This window comes from Anomaloglossus baeobatrachus, chromosome 3, assembly GCF_048569485.1.
Source record: "Anomaloglossus baeobatrachus isolate aAnoBae1 chromosome 3, aAnoBae1.hap1, whole genome shotgun sequence".
NCBI lineage: Eukaryota > Metazoa > Chordata > Amphibia > Anura > Aromobatidae > Anomaloglossus > Anomaloglossus baeobatrachus.
This window is the reverse complement of record NC_134355.1, coordinates 221078920-221101133: the sequence shown is the minus strand read 5'-3', so window position 1 is coordinate 221101133 and position 22214 is coordinate 221078920. Positions and strand designations below refer to the sequence as shown.

The following is a 22214-nucleotide window of genomic DNA, read 5'->3' as shown; positions in this document are numbered from 1 at the left end:
CAATGGGAAGACACCACACCCTTCTTAATTCCCTTTCTGTTTGCTGACCACTGCCAGAGATAGTTCTGATATTCTGATTCCTGTTCCGTCCTGTTCTGGTTTGTGATTCTGGTGTTCTGACTTCTGCTTGTTTCCTGACTACCTCTCCTGCCTGCTGTTTATGTACCTCGCTGCCCGATCCGGATTTGATCTCTGCTTCATTTTCTGATTACGTCCTTGCCTGCCGATTCTGTCCCTGTTCTGGTTTGACCCTGCCTGACTACTACTCTCTCGGACTGCTGCCTTCCACAGGTATTGATCTCCGGGGCCCAGTGTAATTCCAAATCCCTGTATAGGGGTTAAAAGGGTTTTAGGGGTCCTGCTTGGTGAAGTGGCTTCCCTCTAGCCTGTCCATTACAGCCCATCTGAGTCTGAATCCAGGCAGGCATGACAATACTGTGGTGCTGTCATGAAGGACGACCTGGAAAGTAGGAATTAGATTTACCGGTAATTATATTTCCAGGAGTCCATCATGACCGCACCCTTATATCCCTCCCTTCTGGCATATGTGAAGTTAGCATGTGTTTAACCAGGCATAATAAAATAGTGTTGCACCCATCCTGGTGTGATAATTGTTAAAGTACTGGTGTGGATGGGGTGGGAGGGGCTTTTAACCTCTTGCGTGTGTTCCTGTCCCTACAGAGGATAGGGAGCAACCTCCTGTGGTGCTGTTATGATGGACTGCTGGAAATATCATTACCGGAAGGTCTAATCCTTGTTTTTGCAGTTAAGTCCCATTAGTGTATCGCTTCATGGTCCTGCTATGTGTGTATGTGGATCTTTATGGCTCATGAGCATTATGTACTGATCTGCATATAGTACATTATTTAGGGTACCCATTATTGTTTGTATACCCTTGCTTTACCCTGTTGCCATTTATCTATTGCTTTGGGCGGCTGCTTGTATTTATTGTATTTTGTATGGTATTTGGGGATTTTTTTACATCTCACAGAAGTTATTATGGGGTGTTGGTGTTAATGTATTAAGGCTATTGTTTTTAACTTTGATCTGTAATAAAAGTGGCTTTTTGTATTTATTATTTCAGGTTGTGCTAGCTCCAATTTTTGCAGTGTTCTTTCTCTCCTCTTTTGCTGTGTCCGATTACACTGCAGAACTTGCACTCCTTATATTTGCTTTTTGATATAGTCATTTTAGCAGTGCACTCCTCTTTTCTCTTATATTATCTCATAAAGTGACAATGGTCAGAATTTGTAAAATTTGACTTGGTCATGAAGGTGAAAACCGGCTGCTTGTTGAAGGGATTAAGGGAATCAGCAGATTTTTGCTATGTAATCTGAGGACAGCATCATGGAGGGGATAAAACACGGAATTCGGCGATGCGTCACTTATCGAGCTGTGTGCTGTTGTTTCAACACAATGAAGGTTTTATCACTAGAAGATTATCACTGCCTGGAATACAGGGTTTATGAGTCCTTGTCAGACTATGCTCCATCTTCTGATGAGCATCTTACTGTCAATAGACAATGTACACAAAGCTGTAGTGTGGGAATGGTTAGCTATGTGAACTCAGCTCAATAGTACATCTCGAGAACTGTGTCAAAACTGCTGCACCCAATAAACTAAGTGATACATCATTGGAATCAGGATCTCTCTTCCTACAAGATGTTGCTTTCAGACGAGGTAACAAAACCTGGTGAGAGATTCCCTTCAAATTTTACTGTGCCAAAGATGTACCTCATGCTTCCTTGGCATATGGCACCTCAGTAGCCAAGGATGTATGTGATACATATGTCTATTAATGGAAATATCAGGACAGCAGCTGCAGGCGAGATTGAGGACTTATTTGTAAGTTAAGCTTCAAACTTTAAAATAAGCATGCTATTTATCCCACCCAGCAAATAATATAAAAAAAACTGCCAATTTTGTAACCATTTTGCTTAAATATATTGAATAAAAAGTTATCAAAAAATTCAAATTGACACCAAAATTATACCAATAAGAATTATAGGTCAGCATGCAAAATATAAACCTTAACACATTTGTCATTGAAAAAAAAATATAAAATGTTACAGCTCTTTTTGTTGCTCTCGCTAAACAGCAATCAATCAGCTGTTAAGCTACAACTAAGTTCACGTGTGCAGTAATCATCCCATTGAAACGGATCCAGCAGCAATCCATTATCTTGGCAGGACACAAGTTTTTCGTCAGGTTAGAAAAATAACCTGCTGCTGGATGTATTTTTGGAACCGCTTTGCATAAATAGCTACTGGACATGTGAACTGTCAAGTAATCATCCATTTGAAACTGATCCATTAAGCAGTTGGCATTCCATAGTCTCAATAATAGATAATAGTAATATTAGTAATAATAAAAGTAATAATATAAACATCTTGACGTTTCGACCCTCCCAGGTCTTAATCATGTGTCGCTAAGCAAACAAAGATACAGAGTAGTTACAAACAATTAAACATGGAGTGTGATACAGATAATATATACAGGTATATTCTGCACAATATTTACAAAAATTGCAATAACGGCTCATCCTAGGGGTGGCTAAGTCACTAATGGAGAGGGTGTGGGACAGTTCTTCATTTTCTGTGATACCCCGTAGGTATATTGGTTGTTACTTTGCTACTTTCTGTTTTGTCTTAGTTTTTCATTATCATAGCACACTTGTGTCATTATATACTGCTATAGCTACATTCATATACCATCACTAATTTTCTTACGGGCTGATACTTATTACAATAATGATTTTTGTGAAATTTATGGTGTTCCCAACATAACGAGATCTATTTTTTAACCCCTTCTGTGGGGCTTGCTTCCTTGAGACATCCTGTGTATGTTTTTATATTTTATAACCAATAAAAATTAATTTTTATATTGACTTTTTTTCTTTGTCGGTGACTTTTAAAGATACAGAGTAGTTACAAACCATTAAACATGGAGTGTGATACAGATAATATATACAGGTATATTATGCACAATATTTACAAAAATTGCAATAATGGTTCATCCTAGGGGTGACTAAGTCCAGTGCTAAATGAGATTGAGGGAAAATCCTATAAAGTATGGATAAGGGCAACAAATACATTTGTCAAAGAGAGAAAAAAAAACCTGTAAGAAGAAATGAAGAGTGTATGCAAAGAATAAACATGCATAAGTACACCAAGGAATAGGATTTGCAGAGGGAAAAGGGGTAATCCAGCTCACCGTACTGCCTTGCTGGTGTGTTCCAGATCCTGCGCACGGATTTGACTAGGCAGTCAATCAATAATAGAAAAGGAAAAGAGTTCCAGCGCCAGGAATGAGAAAATTTAAAAATCCATTTTATTGTGCCAATGCATATTAAAATTCCAGCAGGTACAGCATATCAGTCGGATGGCAGCAGAACAACGCGTTTCGACGCCTCAGGTCTTAATCATGTTCTGACTTTGAATGCAACCAGCTTCCTTTTGTTGAGTTCTCCCTCCTCCAAAAATCAGAAACACATGTGTGGACTGCTCCAAGGCAGCTCCTGATATGGTAATGGTAGGAGAATCGTGCGATTAGAGACTTTACAAAGGCCGAAAGATGAGGGGGGTCTAGCAATCCCAAATCCGGAATTGTATTATATAGCGGCGCAATGTCAACACCTCAGGGGTTGGTCTGATCGAGAGAAAGATGGTGGCATTAAAGAAGTACTGGAATACATAGTGGGTAGAAGTCCATTGGTAATGGCACTAGAGGATGGTGCGGTGGGGCTCCTGGGTAGAACATCTCCTACAATGGCACTTATAAATAAGACCTGGGATAGGCTGAAAAGGGTGAGAGGGGTGACCCGGTTAACTAAGTTTACACCTATCTGGGATAACAGTAATCTCCCGGAGATTCAGAAAATGGGGAATATTGAGGAGTGGAGACGCAAGGGTGTAATATACATGCATCAGATATTGGACGGGGGAATTGTGAAATCGTTCCCGCAGTTACAGAGTGAGTTTCAGTTACCGGCGTCCGGCTGGCTCCACTACAGTCAATTAAAACATGCGATTGCAGCCCAAGCGGCTAAACAAAGTGTGGCCATACTGACCTGGTACTGGAGTATGTGTGGGAGGGGGGAGGAAGCACTAAAGGGATCATTTCTGGCACGTATAAAGATATACTACATACCTTTCTTTTAGACTACCCAATTAAAACTAAATCTAAATGGGAGGAGGAAGTTGGGCCGATAACGGAGGAGGTGTGGGAGAGTATCCTGGAGTATGTCCCTAAACTTTCCATGAGCGAACCGGCCAGACTGTCTCACCTATACGTGATTCACCGGGTATATAGGTCTCCTTTACTGATGTTTAAAATGGGGTTGAAAAGGAATTCGGAGTGTCCAAGGTGTCAGGTACCTGACGCAGGTATTTTTCATATGATGTGGTCTTGTCCGAGACTGGTCTCCTTTTGGACTAAGGTTATCCACAAGATAGGAAGAACATATGGGTGTGTCCTCCCCAGGGAACCAGTGATATGCCTATTGGGATATGTTGAGGAGCTTGGGGTGGAAAATACTATGAAAATTGCCATTGCTAGGCTGCTGTATGCGGCAAGAAAGCTAATCGCCAGGTCCTGGATTAAAAAAGACCCCCCGACCAGGGGAGAGTACATTAAAAGGGTGAAATGTATTCTTCAGCTGGAACAGGGAGTGTATGAAAGAAGGGGGAATGTTAAAATGTTTGAGAAGCTATGGTCTCCTTGGCTGCAATGCGAATAAGACGAGTGATGCACCAGTAAACTGATTTGGGACCGGGATAGCCGTCTGAGACCTCTGATGTGTGTGTTTTGTTTTATTTGTGTTACTAGTTGTTCCTCCTGGACAACGGGATGGTTGCTATATTGCAGTTGGAGGGTATTCTAAGTGTGTACTATATGGGATGTAGTATAGGGGAGAAGTGTTGCTGCCAGGGTGGGGGAGGGGGCGGGAGGGGGAGTTAAAGGGGTAATAGATGTGATAAATTTAATTTGGATGCCGATTTATTATTCTGTTGTATGTATTCTGTTTTAATAAAAAAGTATCTGATTTAAAAAATGGTAGGAGAATCAAACAAAGTAAGAGGAAAAAACAGCCAGTGTAGACAACATAAAACATAAATGACATAACATACATATTTTTAAAACTGAGATATGAATGAGATGTTTTTTGAATATGTTGTAATGATTATGGATTATTGATTGTTATATTCATCTTTTGTCACCTTATATTGGGAGTATTCATATCTCCATTTTAAAAATATGTATGTTATGTCATTTATGTTTTATGTTGTCTACACTGGCTGTTTTTTCCTCTTACTTTGTTTGATTCTCCTACCATTACCATATCAGGAGCTGCCATGGAGCAGTCCACACATGTTTCTGATTTTTGGAGGAGGGAGAACTCAACAAAAGGAAGCTGGTTGCATTCAAAGTCAGAACATGATTAAGACCTGAGGCATCGAAACGCATTGTTCTGCTGCCATCCGACTGATATGCTGTACCTGCTGGAATTTTAATATGCATTGGCACAATAAAATGGATTTTTAATTTTCTCCTTCCTGGCAAGGAATACGATTTAACATGATTCAGATTTTAATTTGATCCAAAACTACAAGGCAAAAAATAAGGAACATGTTTGAGACTTCAGGGATGTGTCACTTTGCTGATTGTAAGAAATCCTTTAGGTTTTTTCACAAAAGTGCACGTTAAAAAAAAAAAACCAGACGTGTACAACAACTTATTGGTATAGCCAATATTACTTCAACTTAAGTCATTACTTTCCACAATCAGTAATGATAACCAGATACGATATTTGTATTATACAAAAGCAGACACCTGAAAAATAGATGAAATTTGGAAGCCATATATTTAGACTAAAATAGATGTTGCAACCTACCAAATATGTTTTATAAAACACATTAAAAAAAGAAAAAGCTAAGCAGATCCTATCAAAAGATAACGAGTTCAAAGCTATTACAAGTCTTGTTTCACATGGAGTTTCCATTTTTTCATTATTTACATATCACCATGTCTATTGACTGTAATTTCCAGAATGCCATGCTGTTACAATAAAATACATTTTGTTTCCCTTTATGATCCCTCTTAAAAGCATTGAAGGAATCATGCTACGAAGGATCATAAATGATCTGAAATGCATTGCATTTTTTACTTGTGGTTTGCCTAATTTGTTTTAAAACTTTTAATAAAGCAGTTACATAATTTACATACTTGTTCTTGATTGTAGCTGCAGTCTTTTTTTTTTTTTCTTTTCCCCCTCATTGTTGCACACGGACCGTGTGATTCGTGCACATGGTGTTGAACCAGCTGGATTTTTGTTCATCCATCCATAATGAGGTCCACCTTTTCGTGGTCTGATGGTTTCTACACTTTATGAATATCATTTTTTTTATAACCATAGCAGAATTGATGTGGCCATTAAAAGCAGTGTGCTTTCGCACATTGTATATGACTTTGTATATTGAGTATAGAGTATCGTGCAAATCTATATTAACAAAAAAAAAAGTTAACTTGGAATATTAGGCTCTGTTCACACTAGAAAAAGGATTCTTCTCAAGAAATTTCTTGAGTCTGAAAGATTAGCGCACTTGCGGTCAAAAAACGCATCAGTAGCTCACCGAAAACCGCATGCGGTTTTACCGCGTTTTTGTGCGTATTTTGTTGCGGTTTTGGTGCGTTTTTTTCCACAGGTTGGTCCCTACATTTTTTTTTACCATTATCTATGGCAAAAAACGCAGGTACCTGCAGAAAAGAAGTGACATGCTCATTCTTTTTCTTAAGAAATTCTGCATAAGGCTGGAAACACATCTATGCGAGTAAAATCGGTCCGACTGGGCTGAAAAATACTAAGCTGATTTTAGTTCACGTTAGGTGCGAGTGCAACGCAAGTGCGATGCTTTTTGCTCGCGTGTGTGTCGCGTTTGCAATGCTAGTTTCATGCAACATCTTAATTATATAAAAGCTATTACACTTGTGTCAGTTAATTTACCTTTGGGAATGTGATGTCACATTCATCTGTTGAATATTTAATGAGCGAAGTTACTGCCACACTCGCAAATGTGAACGCTGGTGCGTGTGTGTGATCCTACTTTTAATCCCCTTCCATAGGAAATCATTGAGACAAATGGTGCGAGAAACTTGCAAAAAAGCAGCATGCTGCGATTTTTTTCTCAGTCCGATTTGGACTGAGAAAACAATCGCAGATGAGAGCTGAATCATTCACTAACATGTGTCCGATTCCAATGCGAGTTTTTCTCGCATTGCTCTACTGCGAGAAACTGGCAAGTGAGAAGCAGCCCTTAAGGATGTTCTTGAGAAGAAAAAAAAAACGCAGTGTGCGCACAGCAATTTTTTTTTCCATAGGTTTTGTTCTTTCATATGAATCAAGAGAAATTTAGCTACTGAATTGATCAATGCAATAGAGCCCCAACACTACGCCAAAGTATTTCTCTACATTGGGGGACCCCAACGTAGAGAAATACTTTGGCGTAGTGTTGGGGCTCTATTGCATTGATCAATTCAGTAGCTAAATTTCTCTTGATTCATATGTTCATGGCAGTAATGCAGATTCCATTTTTCACATATTCACTCTTGCATATAGCTATTGGATTTTTCAAGTCAGTATTCACACAGCAGTTTCTGCTATTTCATGTATTCCCCTTACATAGTCACTGGTGTGCATACCTTATCTCCCCATAGTGATGTTTTTTTAGGTTTTTGCACCCAGTTCGGACTTTGAATGGTGTTCCAAACGTTATTCCCAACCGTGTTCATGTGTCATATTTTTCCTGCTGCTATCTTAAGTCTCCTGCAAATACGCAAATATTGTACTAAAAAATATTTAGTTTTAAAGTTTTTATGTCTAATGTTCCCACAGGACTACCATTTATCACTGCTCCAAACAAATTTGAAGCCCTTGCTGCCCACGATGCCCTGGTTGAATTGAGTGGCGCTTTGAACACTGTGGCTTGTAGCCTAATGAAGATTGCCAATGACATTCGTTTTCTTGGGTCAGGCCCACGATCTGGTCTTGGAGAATTAATTTTGCCAGAAAATGAACCTGGAAGCAGCATTATGCCGGGTAATAACATCATTTTATTTCTTGGAGGTTCCATAAATGTACAAGATGGGAGTCAAGTCTGCAACATACACGGCAGGTGCCAGATGTGTTGTACAGCCAGAATCTGCCTCTAACAGCTGCTGCTTAACCACTTAATTGCCACTAAACGCAGCATTTAGTTATTGCAGTCTGTGGAAGTAGGTCAGTTCTTTTGCCCATTTGCTGGCTGCTGTTGAGTTGGCATGGCTGCTAGAGACTAAAGCAAACCTGTGTCTGGACTTGATAGGGGATTGATATTTTCATTATATAATAATAATAAAGTTTTATTTCTATAGCGCCAACATATTCCCCAGCGCTTTACAATTCAGAGGGGACATGTACAGACAAATTGAGACAATACAAAAAAACAAAATTAAGATACCAGGAGGAGTGAGGGCCCTGCTCATAAGCTTACAGTCTATGAGGAAATAGGGGAGGCACAAAAGGTCAATGTGGGGGGAGAAAAGCTTGTTATATATGGTCCAGCCATCGATTTGATAGGGTATTCAAAACCAGCTGCATGAACCCGTCATTGGCCAGAATTTATACAGGTACAAGGGACAAGACTTGGAAGTACATTTTTTGTTATGAAGGGCAGAAAGTGTCTAGATTAGGGCAGTGAGGTGATAGGCTAGTCTAAAGAAATGCGTTTTTAGGGCCCGCTTAAAGGTGTGGATGTTGGGAATTAATCGGATTGCTCTTGGTAGTGTGTTCCAGAGCATAGGCGCAGCTCGTGAGAAATCTTGAAGACTGGGGTGGGAGGATCGAATTGTTTAGGATGTCAGTCTTAGGTCATTAGCAGAGCGGAGGGCACGGGTGGGGTAAATCAGAGATGAGGGAGGAAATTTAGGGGGGTGCAGAACCGTGGAGGGCTTTGTGAGTGAGAGTGATAAGTTTATGTTGGATTCTGTAGCGGATAGGCAACCAGTGCAATGACTGGCAAAGAGCAGAGGCATCAGTGAAGCAGTTGCAGAGGAAAATGAGCCTGGCTGCGGCATTCAGAATGGATTGGAGAGGCGAGAGTTTAGTAACAGGGAGACCAATTAGTAAATAATTACAATAATCCAGGCGAGAATGAAGGAGAGCGACAGTAAAGGCTGCTTTACACGAGTCGATATATTGTGCGATGCATCGTTGGGGTCACGGATTTTGTGACGCACTTCCGTCATTCGTAACGACATCTTCTCATGTGACAGCTCCTTGCGAGTCCAACCGATGCCTAATCGTTTGAAATTCGGCCATCGTGTACTCATCGTTTAATTCCATAAAATCGTTTAGTTTTGTATTCATGAACGACACATTGCAAAGTGTGACACCGTGTAATCGGCCATCCTCGTAGTTGTTTGTGACGTCATTAAACGTTCAGGGCGTATTTGTGGTTTTAAATAATCACGCCTAATATATTCGGATTGGTTGTAGCAGATGCGTTTTGATTGGTTATTACTGTTATAAAATACGGAGCTGTAGTCATGATGTGTCAACATTCAGGCTTGCCATCATGCACAGTGTTTTATAGTGCATTTGTCCTAATTTTTCTTACGTTTGTTTGTTTGCTGGATTTTTCGCCCTCTCTCCTTGTTATCCCTTTTTTGTGGTAAGTTGTTATATGCCAATCTTTCCTTTTTGGATCAAAATAGACATTTGGCGTCATTATAATGTTTTTGTTTTATATATTTTAAGGTTACAGGATGTTCAGCAATGTCGAAACTGACATTTTATCTGTGGGTCTCCTTATGACCGAGATATTGCAGGATGAGGAGGAAATGGACCAAAATACACGCATGAATCCTCGGCCCAAAAGATTATCGTCACGCCAATGGCTGCTTCGAAGGGATGAGATATCCCACGTGCGTCTAGTGCATGATTTAGAGGAACGCAATCCGCATGATTACCGCAACTATCTACATATGTCGGAAGAATCTTTCTCATTAGTCCTGACGCGTATCAGCCCATACATAATGCGCAGAGATACTGTAATGCGTAAGGCTGTTCCTGCGGAAGAAAGGTTGCTGGTGACTTTGCGCTATCTTGCCACAGGCCGTAGCCTCACAGATTTACAATATTCTGCCGGTATTTCGAGATCCTTATTAAGTTCATTAATTCCGGAGACTTGTCAGGCAATAATACATGCGTTAGCAGATTTCATGCCTTTCCCCAAGACAACTTCAGAATGGTCTGATATAGCTCATAATTTTGCGACGAGGTGGCAATTTCCCTGCTGTGGTGGTGCGATTGATGGCAAGCACATTAGAATAATTAAACCCCCAAATAGTGGTTCTTTTTTTTATAACTATAAAGGTTTCTTTAGTATAATTTTATTTGCAGTTGTTAATGCAAATTATGAATATTTAACAGTGGATGTAGGAATAAATGGCCGTGTTTCCGATGGTGGTGTTTTAGAACAAACTGATTTTGGAAAGCGTTTATTTAGTTCACAATTACCTTTGCCTCCAAATTCAGTAAATGAAAATAATTTAAATTTTGTTTTTTTAGGGGATGTGGCGTTTCCTCTTTAAAGCCATCTCCTGCGTCCTTATCACCAGACTACTTTGAGTCCCGAGCGTCAAAATTTTAATTACAGTCTCTCAAGGGCACGGTTGGTTGTTGAGAATACCTTTTGGAATTATGGCAAGTCGGTTTCGTGTATTCTCAACACCAATAAATCTCAAACTCGAATCCATTGATAGTGTTGTTATTGCCAGCTGTGTTCTACATAATTTTTTACGCGAAAAGGATGCTGCAGCCTACATGCCCCCGGGGTATGTAGACAACATTGGCAGTGATAATTCCGATGTTGTCCCTGGAGCTTGGCGTTTTCGTGATCCACATTTGCCATCCCTGCCTACACCTCAATCTTTTGGTCGTGTCCGGCATGATGCCATAATCAATCGGGATCGTTTTTGTGATTATTTGAATGTGTCATAATTTTTTTTTAATTTTTTTTTAAACAAAATATATAATTTTTATTTCGTCTTTTTTTAATTAGAAACAACATTAGTAATCATTATAGTGTGTTATGGAAGTATGAGACCATTAACTAATTTTTTTTCTTTTTTTATTTTTTAATTTTTTAAACAAACATAATTAAATGTAAACTGTAAGTAAACTAAGAATTAACTATCAAAAAACAAATTCCCTTTGTTAGAAATATATGACTACAAATATATTTTTAAAAAACATACATTACATGATTTCAAAGCATAACAACTTTATTCTATGTATGAAAATTAAACACTGCCATCACTTCCTTTCACTACAAGGAGGCAGGAAATTTCACTTCCGGATTAAAAATCGCATAAACAAACATGTCTGCAAACTTGCGAGCAACTGTCTGGGGAGATGCAGAAATCCATCTTCTTGTCAGCGAAATGGATAATAGAGATTATGATTGTCTACTTATAACTGAACGTCCAAGGGAGCATAAAAAAAAAGTTCTTCGCAAGATTAAGAGAGCTCTTCGGAAAAAATTTTGCCTTCACCGCTCAAAAGCGCAGATCAGGAAGAAAATGGCTGATCTGAAATATCGTGACAAGGAACGTCTAGCAGAAATTAGAGCACAAAATGCCACTACTCGAGGTATATTTTATCAATAAATGAGTGCTTTTGTTTGTTTTTTTTCCACAAAAAAAAAAACGTGTATAATATGAATCATAAATGTGTTGAAAAAATATGCCATGTTAGTCATGTATTTTTTTTAAAGAAAATTATTATTTTTATCTTATTTTTGAAAGGATCATCACATGTAGCGGACCAAGGGAGCGCAATAATCAATAATCCAGGAACTTCATCAGAACCAATTCCTGTTTTGTCTCAAAATGTGGTTTCAGAGCAAGGTTTGTTTTTTTCTTTTTTTCCATTTTTAAATAAAACAAAAAAACGCTATTTTAAAAAAACCTATGTCTTAAACAATTATGTCACTCCCTAGATCACATTGAAGATCATCCTCCTATTGCTGCAAGACGTGTTCATGCTGTTGGTTGGACACTCAGTTCTGAATCTGATTCTGAACCTGCGTCTGTACAAGTTAGAGCAGGTTATTATTTTTGTATTCTAAAATTTTAATGTTAAAAAGATTTAAACTAAAAATGTATGTTAATTATTTTTTTTAAATTTTTTAATGTTTTTTAAACCAGATGACCGACCAAAGCTTGAAGAAGTATATCATTCAGCATGCAGATTATCCCAGGCAGCACATGATCATGTTCAATTGTTAAAAACATACATGGATGAAAATGCATAATTTTTTTTTTTATTTTTTGTGTTTTTAAAACAAAAGTTTGCATTCAAAACATGTAATGATGTTTTTACCATGTTATTTTGGTTTACATAAGGCTTAAAAATTGTATCTGAATGGGTAGCTAAATCACTATATAATAAATATAATTTAAAAAAAAAAAACATTTTGTATTTTCTTTGCCTTCTACATTTATTTCTTTTTTTGGTTTTGTGTTTTGGTTTTATGGAAAAAAACATGACACTAATTGTGTTCTCAACATAACATTTAATGTGAAATATATCCAAAAAAAATTATGAGAGACAGAAAAATCATAACAGTTACAGATTGTAGACAAATATTTTCTTTGTCTACTTTTTAATGCTAATTTCGTTTCAAAATCCAAAAAACGCAAAAAAAAAATTACCGACGCCTTTTGCTTTTAACTTTTCGAGGTGGTGATAATGCAACAGATTCCCCAAGGGTTGCCACATCGGCAACAACTGATGTATTTTCTGGCAATAAATCTTCTTTTAAAACTGTTGAAGATGTAAGGCGATTTTCTTGTGCCGCATGTAGGACTTGGGAGATGATTCTTTCTGCATGTAATTTTTGATTTTTTTCAAGTATTTTGCAAACATCATCAACATAATGCGCAAATCCGGATACAGGTGGACGGTCATGTTTCTCAAGTATTGACCAACAAATAGACGCCAACTCGTTTCCACGTGCCAATAACGTTGGTCTTCTCATTCTCCTTGGTAATTGCCTTAACAAAGGTCTTGATGGGGCAGGTGTTTGTTCAGACGATGTTAAGCTTGGATTTTGAGAGCTATTTGGAGTTTGCAGCTCTTGAGAAGTGCTTTCAATAGCATAATCCTAAATTTGGAAAAAGAAAAAAAAAAAAAAAATTAGAATGATGTGTGTACACATTAGAGAGAAGATACAACATATTTTGTAAGTAAAATAATGGAAAATCAAAATCAGGTAACCCTTTTGTGTTTAAAATATTTTCTGTTGGTTAGTTCTTTTGTTAAATAAAAATAAAGCAAAAAAACACGAACAGATCATACAAAACCATAACCAAAAAAAAAAATAAATATATAATTAAAATTTAAAAAAAGAGGATCATGGTGTGTAAAGAAAAATTTATGAATAAAGGTCAATATACCAATTGTGACGTTTGTTCGTTGCCAATCGCCCCATTTTGAGACTCCTGAATGGAAAGCATACTTGTTGATGACCTTGGAATCTCTTGATCTCTTGTGAAGTCAAGTAGATCAAAATACCACAGCCGTGGGACATAAAGATCGGCAGTCGCAGCCCCAGAACGTCGTGACTCCTCGACTTTATTGAGTTCCTTTTTATATACAGTGCGTATGCCTTGTCTTTTTTTCTTTTATAAGATTTACATCCACAGGCTCATTAGGAAAATGGTTTTTATAGATACTAATCAGATCCGCATAAGCTGCTTGTTTGATGCGTTTGTTACTATATTCAGGCGATTTAATTTTCCAAAGACAGGTTAATGTGCGATATTTTTCAATGAAATCACGCAAAAATAATTTGTTTTGATGAGCCGTCATCTGTAAAGGAATATGACAACATTTTATTTTACACTTTTATAATAAACATGTAATCTTTTTGTTTTTGTAACCGAAAAAAAACAAAAATTAAGAAAAAAAACAAAACCTTATGTTTAAAAAAACATAATACACGATAAAAAAAACAAAAAAAAAACAAACTAAAAATTATACATAAGAGACACATTGTGAACGGATAAATAACACAATAAAAACAACATACAAAACCAAAACTAACCCACCTTTTGAAGATAGATACTCTGAAATCGACATAAACCAGACCACAAACAATGAACAAGACTGATGCTAATGACACACGAGGCAACAAAGACGGACGCACAAAAGACACAATATATATGGGATTTAACCAATGAACCACATTAGCAGAACTGGATTGAGCAGGTCAGAAGAATTCAGGGCGTGCAACAATCCAGACAACGTCACGGAGGGGTGTATAGTTTGCCTAATTACGCCCATACAAAAGACAGATTGACCAAAGGAAAACATGTGTGAAGCCTTTTGGACGTCCGCCATGGCCAATCAATATATCGATGAGCGCTTTGGTGTCGTTTAACAACACTCAACGTGTGACACATGGACAACTACCTATCAGCGATACAAACAAAAAAAAAGAAAAAAAGAACTTTGCCAACGAAATCGCACGATGGATTGGCTCGTGTAAAGCAGCCTTAATAGTTTTTGCAGAGTGAACAGTAAAAAAAGGTCTAATTCTAGAGATGTTTTTGAGGTGGAATTGACAAGAACGAGCAAGTGAATGAATGTGGGGAGTGAAGGAGAGATCTGAGTCAAATATAACCCCAAGACAGCGGGCGTGCTGCTGAGGCGTAATGGTAGAGCCACACACAGAAATCGTAATATTGGGTTTCGGAAGGTTAGGAGAGGGAGGAAACAGAAGAAGTTCAGTTTTTGATAGGTTCAGTTTTAGATAGAGGGAGGACATGATGTTGGAGACAGCGGACAGACAATCGGTAGTATTTTGTAATAGTGCAGGGGTGATGTCAGGAGAAGATGTGTACAGTTGGGTGTCATCATTATAGAGATGGTACTGGAAACCAAATCTGCTGATCGTTTGTCCAATAGGGGCTGTGTATAGAGAGAACAGGAGTGGGCCTAGGACTGAACCCTGAGGAACCCCGACTGTAAGGGGAAGAGGTGAGGAAGAGGAGCCGACAAAGGATACAGTAAATGAGCGGTCAGAGAGATAAGAGGAGAACCAAGAAAGAACGGTGTCCGTGAGCCCGATAGGGCGGAGCATAGTGAGGAGGAGCTGGTGATCCACAGTATCGAATGCAGCAGAGAGATCCGGGAGGATCAGCAGAGAGTAGGGACCATTAGATCTAGCTGTAAGTAGATCATTAGAGACTTTAGTAAGGGCAGTTTCAGTAGAATGTAAGGAGCGGAAACCGGATTGTAGAGGGTCAAGGAGAGAGTTATCTGACAGAGAATTAGACGGGAGTTAACCAGGCGTTCCAGGAGTTTTGAGATGAAAGGGAGATTAGAGACCGGTCTATAGTTAGAGGCACAATTTTGGTCCAGGGAGGTTTTTTTAAGTAATGGGTGTATGCTCGCATGTTTAAAGGAGGAGGGAAAGACACCAGTGGAGAGAGAGAGATTGAATATTTTAGTTAGGTGAGTGGTGATAGCTGGGGTGACAGATTTAAGGAGATGTGAGGGAATAGGGTCACTGGTGCAGGTAGTAGGGCGAGAAGATGCGAGGAGCCTGGTGACTTCTTCTGTGACTGGATCAAAGAGTGAAAGTGAGCTAGATGTAGTGTAGGAGGGAAGACAATGTGTGGTGTTATGAGGCTGGGAGGAAATTTCCTGGCGTATATGGCCAATTTTTTCTTTAAAATAATTGGCCAGGTCATCTGCGCTGAGGTTGGTGCCATAACTCTTGGTCCGAGGAGGGAATGGAAAGTATCAAAGAGTCATTTAGGATTGTTGGTTAGAGAGGTGTTAAAATACGCTTGTTTGGAGAGGTGAAGGGCAGCATTGTATGTTTTGAGCATAAACTTATAGTGGATGAAATCTTCGGCAAGATTGGATTTTCTCCACAGACGTTCAGCGCACCTGGAACACCGCTGGAGCTAGCGTGTTTGCAACGTGTGCCAGGGCTGCTGCCGTTTGCGCTGAGTTGCTCTGCGTGTAGCAGGTGCAGCTTTATCTAGGGCGCTCTGTAGGGTTTCATTGTAGTGTTTTACAGCAGAGTCAGGACAACACTTAAAGCATAACTGTTGTTTAAATTTTTATTTCATCAATCAATAGTACACCTGAAACTAATCAACTTTGTAATATATCTTATCAGACAAATTTGCTTCTTTCTCTGCCTAATTGATCAGTCAAGATCATAACTCTGATATGAGGTAAAATCTGTATTCAGTAAAGACTTTTCCCATTACTGAGGATAGATGGCAGCTGTTACGGATAAGAATCTATGTAGATAGAAGAGGGGGCCTGTATTAACCTCATGCATATGCACTGCTTTCCCTGCCCACCGACATCTGTGATTGGTTGCAGTCACACGTGCCTCCAGCCTGTGTGACAGTCTGTCTGTAACTAATCACAGGTGCTGTCTGTGTGTCTATATCATACAGTAAAAATAAATGAATAAAAAAAATTGATGTAGGGTCCCCCATATTATGATACCCAACACAGATAAAACATACCGCTACAGGCTTCAGCCCCCAGCTGTAAGCATTTTTTGGCTGTGTATCAAATTAGGAGGAATTGTATGTGGCATTTTTTTGTTACTTTAATTATTTAAAAACGCTGGTGGGCAGAGAAAGTGGGCCATATACAATGAACGCTAATGCACGAACCTGGAAGTGAATGAACAGGTGTGGGAGTAGTATACAGGGCGCCGGAACCTTGGTAAGTATGAAGCGCTTACTTCATTCTCTTTTTTTATTTTTTTTCTATTTATTTTTTTTTTTTTTTTCCTCCCCCTTCCCTTTTGAGTTGCCAGATTCGGATCAAATCCCAGGCCCGGCACTTAGGTAAGTTTGAAACTGCGTGGATCCGGTCTTTTACAGTTCGTGCCCGCCCATGAGTAGTCATTGACTCTCATAAGTAAGAACAGTACACTATTGCTCTCACAGAAGTGGACGGAGGAGAGTCACACATTATTCTACCGCTCCCGTTGAATTGGACGGAACTGTGTCACACTACACTACTGCTCCCATAAAAGAGAATGGAGGGGAATCACAGTACACTATTGCTGTCATAGAAGTGGATGGAGGGGAGTCACACATTAGCGAATATACCCACGAGTTATTGTATTTTTGCATGGGACAACACTGAAGATATTTGCTCCATTATAAAGTAGGTCAGTTGTGTGCAGCTTGTAAAACAGTGTAAATTTGGTGTGTCCTCTAAATAATTTAACAGCCATTAATGTTTAAACTGTTGACTTGACAGCAAAAGTGAGTACACCCCTAGGTGAAAATGTCCAAATTGTGCTCAATTAGCAATTTTCTCTCCCCAGTGTCATGTGACTCATTAGTGTTACAAGTTCTCAAGTGTGAATGCAGAACATGTGTGTAAATTTGGTGTTATCACTCACACACTCTCTCATACTGGTCATTCATTGTAAGTTGAACATGGCACCTCATGGCAAAGAATTCTCTGAGGATCTGAGAAAAAGAATTGTTGCTCTACATAACGATGGCCTAGGCTATAAGAAGATACTAACACCTTGAAACTGAGCTGCAGCACGATGGCCAAGACCATACAGCGGTTTAACAAAACAAGTTCCACTCAGAACAGGCCTCGCCATGGTCAACCAAAGACGTTGAGTGCACATGCTTAGTGTCGTATCTAGAGGCTGTCTTTTCAAAACGGACATATGAGTGCTGCTAGCCAGGGGCGTCGCTAGTTTCAAAGATCCTTGGCTCCAGCCCTGAAACTTCCCTGGAGCCCTGGATCTCCGGCAACCGCTGCACTTAACTGTGTCAGCATCACTATGACGTCGACACAGCTAAATTTGGTGATGGAGCATTGAGACACAAGCTCTGTGCTCTCACTACCAATCTCTTAAGAATGCAGACTGCTGTATGCTGTGGCTTATGAGATGTCAGCGTGCCTACTTAAGCAGCACGATGGTGTCATTGCACATAGCACTTCCTGTGCTATAGAAGTAGAGACAGGATGCAGTGCCGGGGATCAAGGTTAGGTGAGTATGATATAGAGTGGCTGTGTGGTCCATCATGTATATGGAGGGGCTGTGGGGACCATCATGTATATATAAGGGTTGTGGAGAACATCATGTATATAGAGGGGCTATGGGGACAATCTTATTATTTTTAGAACAGCTGTAGGGACCATCCTATTATTTAGAGGAACTGATGGGCTGAGGATCCATCCTATTACATGTACAGGGGCTGTAGGGACCATCCTGTTATTTAGAGGAACTGAGAAACCATTCTATTAGATGTACAAGGGCTGTGGAGCCATCATGTTATATATAGAGGGTCTGAGGGACCGTCATATTATATGTCCACTGGTGAGCAAAAAGGTAACAATGTTTTGAACTTTTAACTTTCAGGTTTTTTTTCTTTGCATCCTCTACAGCTTTTAACGTTACACTACCTTCATCTTATAAATAATCATCTTAGCTATCTCATACATAAATTTGAGTTGAAAATATTTAGCAAAAAAAAAAAATATATATATATATAAATATATATATATATATATATATATATATATATATATATATATATATATATATATATATATATATATATTATAATATAATTTTCTTTTTTTTTTTTGCTAAATATTTTCAACTCAAATACTGAGATATATATATATGTGTATAACATTTTTATTTATTTTTTTTTTTAATTTATGTATATACAGTGCATTGCGAAAGTATTCGGCTCCCTTAAATTTTTCAACCTTTCCCCACATTTCAGGCTTCAAACATAAAGATACAAATTTGAATGTTATGGTGAAGAATAAACAACAAGTGTGGGACACAATTGTGGAGTTGAACGAAATTTATTGCTTATTTTAAACTTTTTTAAAAAATAAATAACTGAAAATTGGGGAGTGCAATATTATTCGTCCCCTCTAAGTTAATACTTTCTAGCGCCACCTTTTGCTGCGATTACAGCTGCAAGTCGCTTGTGGTATATCTCTATAAGTTTTGCACATTGAGAGCCTGAAATTCTTGCCCATTCTTCCTTTACAAATAGTTCGAGCTGAGTGAGGTTGGATGGAGAGCGTTTGTGAACAGCAGTTTTCAGCTCTTTCCACAGATTCTCGATTGGATTCAGGTCTGGACTTTGACTTTGCCTTTCTAGGACGTGGATATGTTTATTTGTGAACGATTCCATTGTAGATTTTTGTCATGAACAGCCGTGGGGTCACTCAGATATCCCGCAGCTGTTCGCTGATTTGTCACAAACATGACTACTCTCCAGCGCCCCTCTTGCCGGCTGGCCACTTTTGGTACTGCAGAACAATGAACAGAATGAGGCTGCTGAGCTAATAATGCCAAATATTGGAGGCCTCCCAGCAAGGGTAAATGTATATATCACCGATTCCTGCTAATGGAATATATATATATACCTCGGCACCCTTAATGATAGCACTCCAATAATTCTATGCAATAATAATTACGCTGCCACCACTGGACGTTTCACAGGCAGTCCGGGTACCCGTTACAGATAGCATAAGGCTCTTCGGGTTTTTGGATTTGTATATAAAGCATGAGGAATGAAACTATTAAATTGTATATATTTAATCTGTAAATAGGCAGTTTAAAAAAATATACAATAATTTACAAAAGGGAACAATACAATTACAGTATAGACAGTTACATAAAAATAAAAGGTATAAACGTGAAACTTACTAAACTCATGCCATTGATGTGACGTCTGAATTTAGGGAGGGAGGGGCTCCAAGAGAAGAAGATGGTAGAAACGGCCAGCGTCACCACTTACTGATGCCCTTCAGTACTGACTCCCCCAATCAAGGAGCTAGTCGCTTTTATCCCCTTAGGTAACCCCCCTCTCTGTGACCTCATTTTACAGTCTCTTGTGGGCTGTGCCGAGATTGTCACAAAGTTCTTTAATTCTAGTTTTTCACATATCTTTGCCCCTGGGCCACACAGGTGAAAGATATTAGTGTCATATTTTATATCTCGATTTTACATTTACATAGATACCAAACACAACGCATCAAGCATGATTTTACTGGCCAATACTAATTTGTCGTGATACCATCTATCTCCCAGTCAAATGGTGCGCTGGGTTCAGCGCTCCACAGGGATTCTAACAGTATGTTTTTAATTTTTCTAGCATTAACGGGCCACGTAAAAAACTGTTTAGGAGTTTTACCTCCAATAGAACAAAGAATTGTCTTTTCTGTGCATCCTTTGGCCGCAGCTCTACCATCACCCAAAGTCATAAATACCTAAACTTTCAGGCCAATCAGATAACCGTCATGACGATCTGTGGCTGAGGGCAAAGAGGGGACCCTTCAATAGTTTTACATGACAATTTTGCTTTATGTTTGGGATCATTGTCTTGTTGGAAGACCAATCTCCGTCCCAGTCTCAGGTCTTTTGCAGACTCCAACAGGTTTTCTAAAAGAATGGTCCTGTATTTGGCTCCATCCTTTTTCCCATCAATTTTAACCATCTTCCCTGTCCCTGCTGAAAAAAAGCAGGCCCAGACCATGATGCTGCCACCATCATGTTTGATAGTGGGGATGGTGTGTTCAGGTTGATGAGCTGTGTTGCTTTTACGCCAAACATATCATTTGGCATTGTGCCCAAATAGTTCGATTTTGGTTTCGTCTGACCAGAGCACTTTCTTCCACATGTGTGGTGTGTCTCCCAGGTGGCTTGTGGCAAACTCTAAACAACACTTTTTATGGATATCTTTGAGAAATGGCTTTCTCCTTGCCACTCTTCCATTAAGGCCAGATTTGTACAATGTACGACTGATTGTTGTCCTATGTTCAGACTCTCCCACCTCATCTGTAGATCTCTGCAGTTCATCCAGGGTGATCATGGGACTCTTGGCTGCATCTCTGATCAGTCTTCTCCTTGTTTGAGATGAAAGTTTGGATGGACGGCTGGGTCTTGGTAGATTTTCAGTGGTAGGATACTCCTTCCATTTCAATATGATTGCTTGCACAGTGATCCTTGGAAGTTTTAAGGTTTTGGAAATCTTTTTGCAACAAAATGCAGCTTTAAACTTCTCCACAACAGTATCCCAGACCTGCCTGTTGTGTTCCTTGGTCTTTATGATGCTATCTGCGCTTTAAACAGAACACTGAGACTATCACAGAGCTGGTGCATTTATACGGAGAATTTATTGCACGCAGGTGGCTTATATTTATCATCATCTGTCATTTAGGACAACATTGGATCATTCAGAAATCCTCAATGAACTTCTGGAGTGAGTTTGCTGTACTGAAAGTAAAGGGGACAAATAATATTGCACGCCCCACTTTTCAGTTATTTATTTTTTAAAACCGTTTAAAATAAGCAATAAATTTCGTTCAATTTCACAATTGTGCCCCACTTGTTGATTCTTCACCATAACATTAACATTTTTATCGTAATGTTTGAAGCCTGAACTGTGGGAAAAGGATGAAAAATTCAAGGGAGCCGAATACTTTCGCAAGTCACTGTATTTTATAGTGGGGCTATGGGGACATCATACAGTGTATAAGGGCTGTGGGGGTCGTAATACAGTGTATTAGGAGGTGTTGGAGCCGTAATACTGTATATAGTCATCATGGTGTGGGAGCTGTTTTTCAGCATGTCACTGGCAACCTTCATGCAATTGAAGGAAGATTGGATGAGTGGACAAGTGATCCAAAACCATCTTTTTAAAAATCTGCTTCCATCTACTAGGATGATGAAGATGAAACAAGGGCAAACATTTCAGCAACACAATGATCCAAGACACACAGCCAAGGAATTTGTTTCAAAGAGAAAATGAAGCTGCTAAAATGGCCCAGCCAAGCATCTTACCTAAATGCAATAGAAAATGTATGGAAGGAACATAAAATAGACGATTTATGGAAGGAGTGTGGAAAAATGGGCCAAAATGACACTTAAGCAATGCATGCAACTAGTTTCTTCATACAGGAAACGTCTTGAAGCTGTCAGCACCAATAAAAGTTTGTGTGAGAAGTATTAAATACATTTCAATAAGTGTGTTCAATACTTTTTCCTTGTCATTTCTTACTATAGCACATCACAAAATTTATGAACATCTATGGTTTGATTTCTTTGCCTGTGTATATTGGCTGGATTGTTGCC

At 39.0% G+C, this 22214-nt stretch overlaps 1 protein-coding gene and 1 long non-coding RNA gene across 3 annotated transcripts in view; both read left to right on the top strand.

The window, feature by feature from the left end:
* FH (fumarate hydratase) overlaps positions 1 to 22214 on the top strand; it is a 280161-nt gene that overhangs the window by 210561 nt on the left and 47386 nt on the right. For both annotated transcript variants that reach the window (XM_075338213.1, XM_075338212.1), the window contains one exon: positions 7892 to 8095. In XM_075338213.1, the coding sequence (XP_075194328.1) occupies positions 7892 to 8095 (204 nt within the window). The remainder of the gene's footprint in view (positions 1 to 7891; positions 8096 to 22214) is intronic.
* LOC142295142 (uncharacterized) lies at positions 11849 to 12462 on the top strand. The gene is made up of 3 exons (XR_012751380.1): positions 11849 to 11946; positions 12039 to 12146; positions 12247 to 12462. It is a non-coding gene; the product is annotated as an uncharacterized LOC142295142 (long non-coding RNA).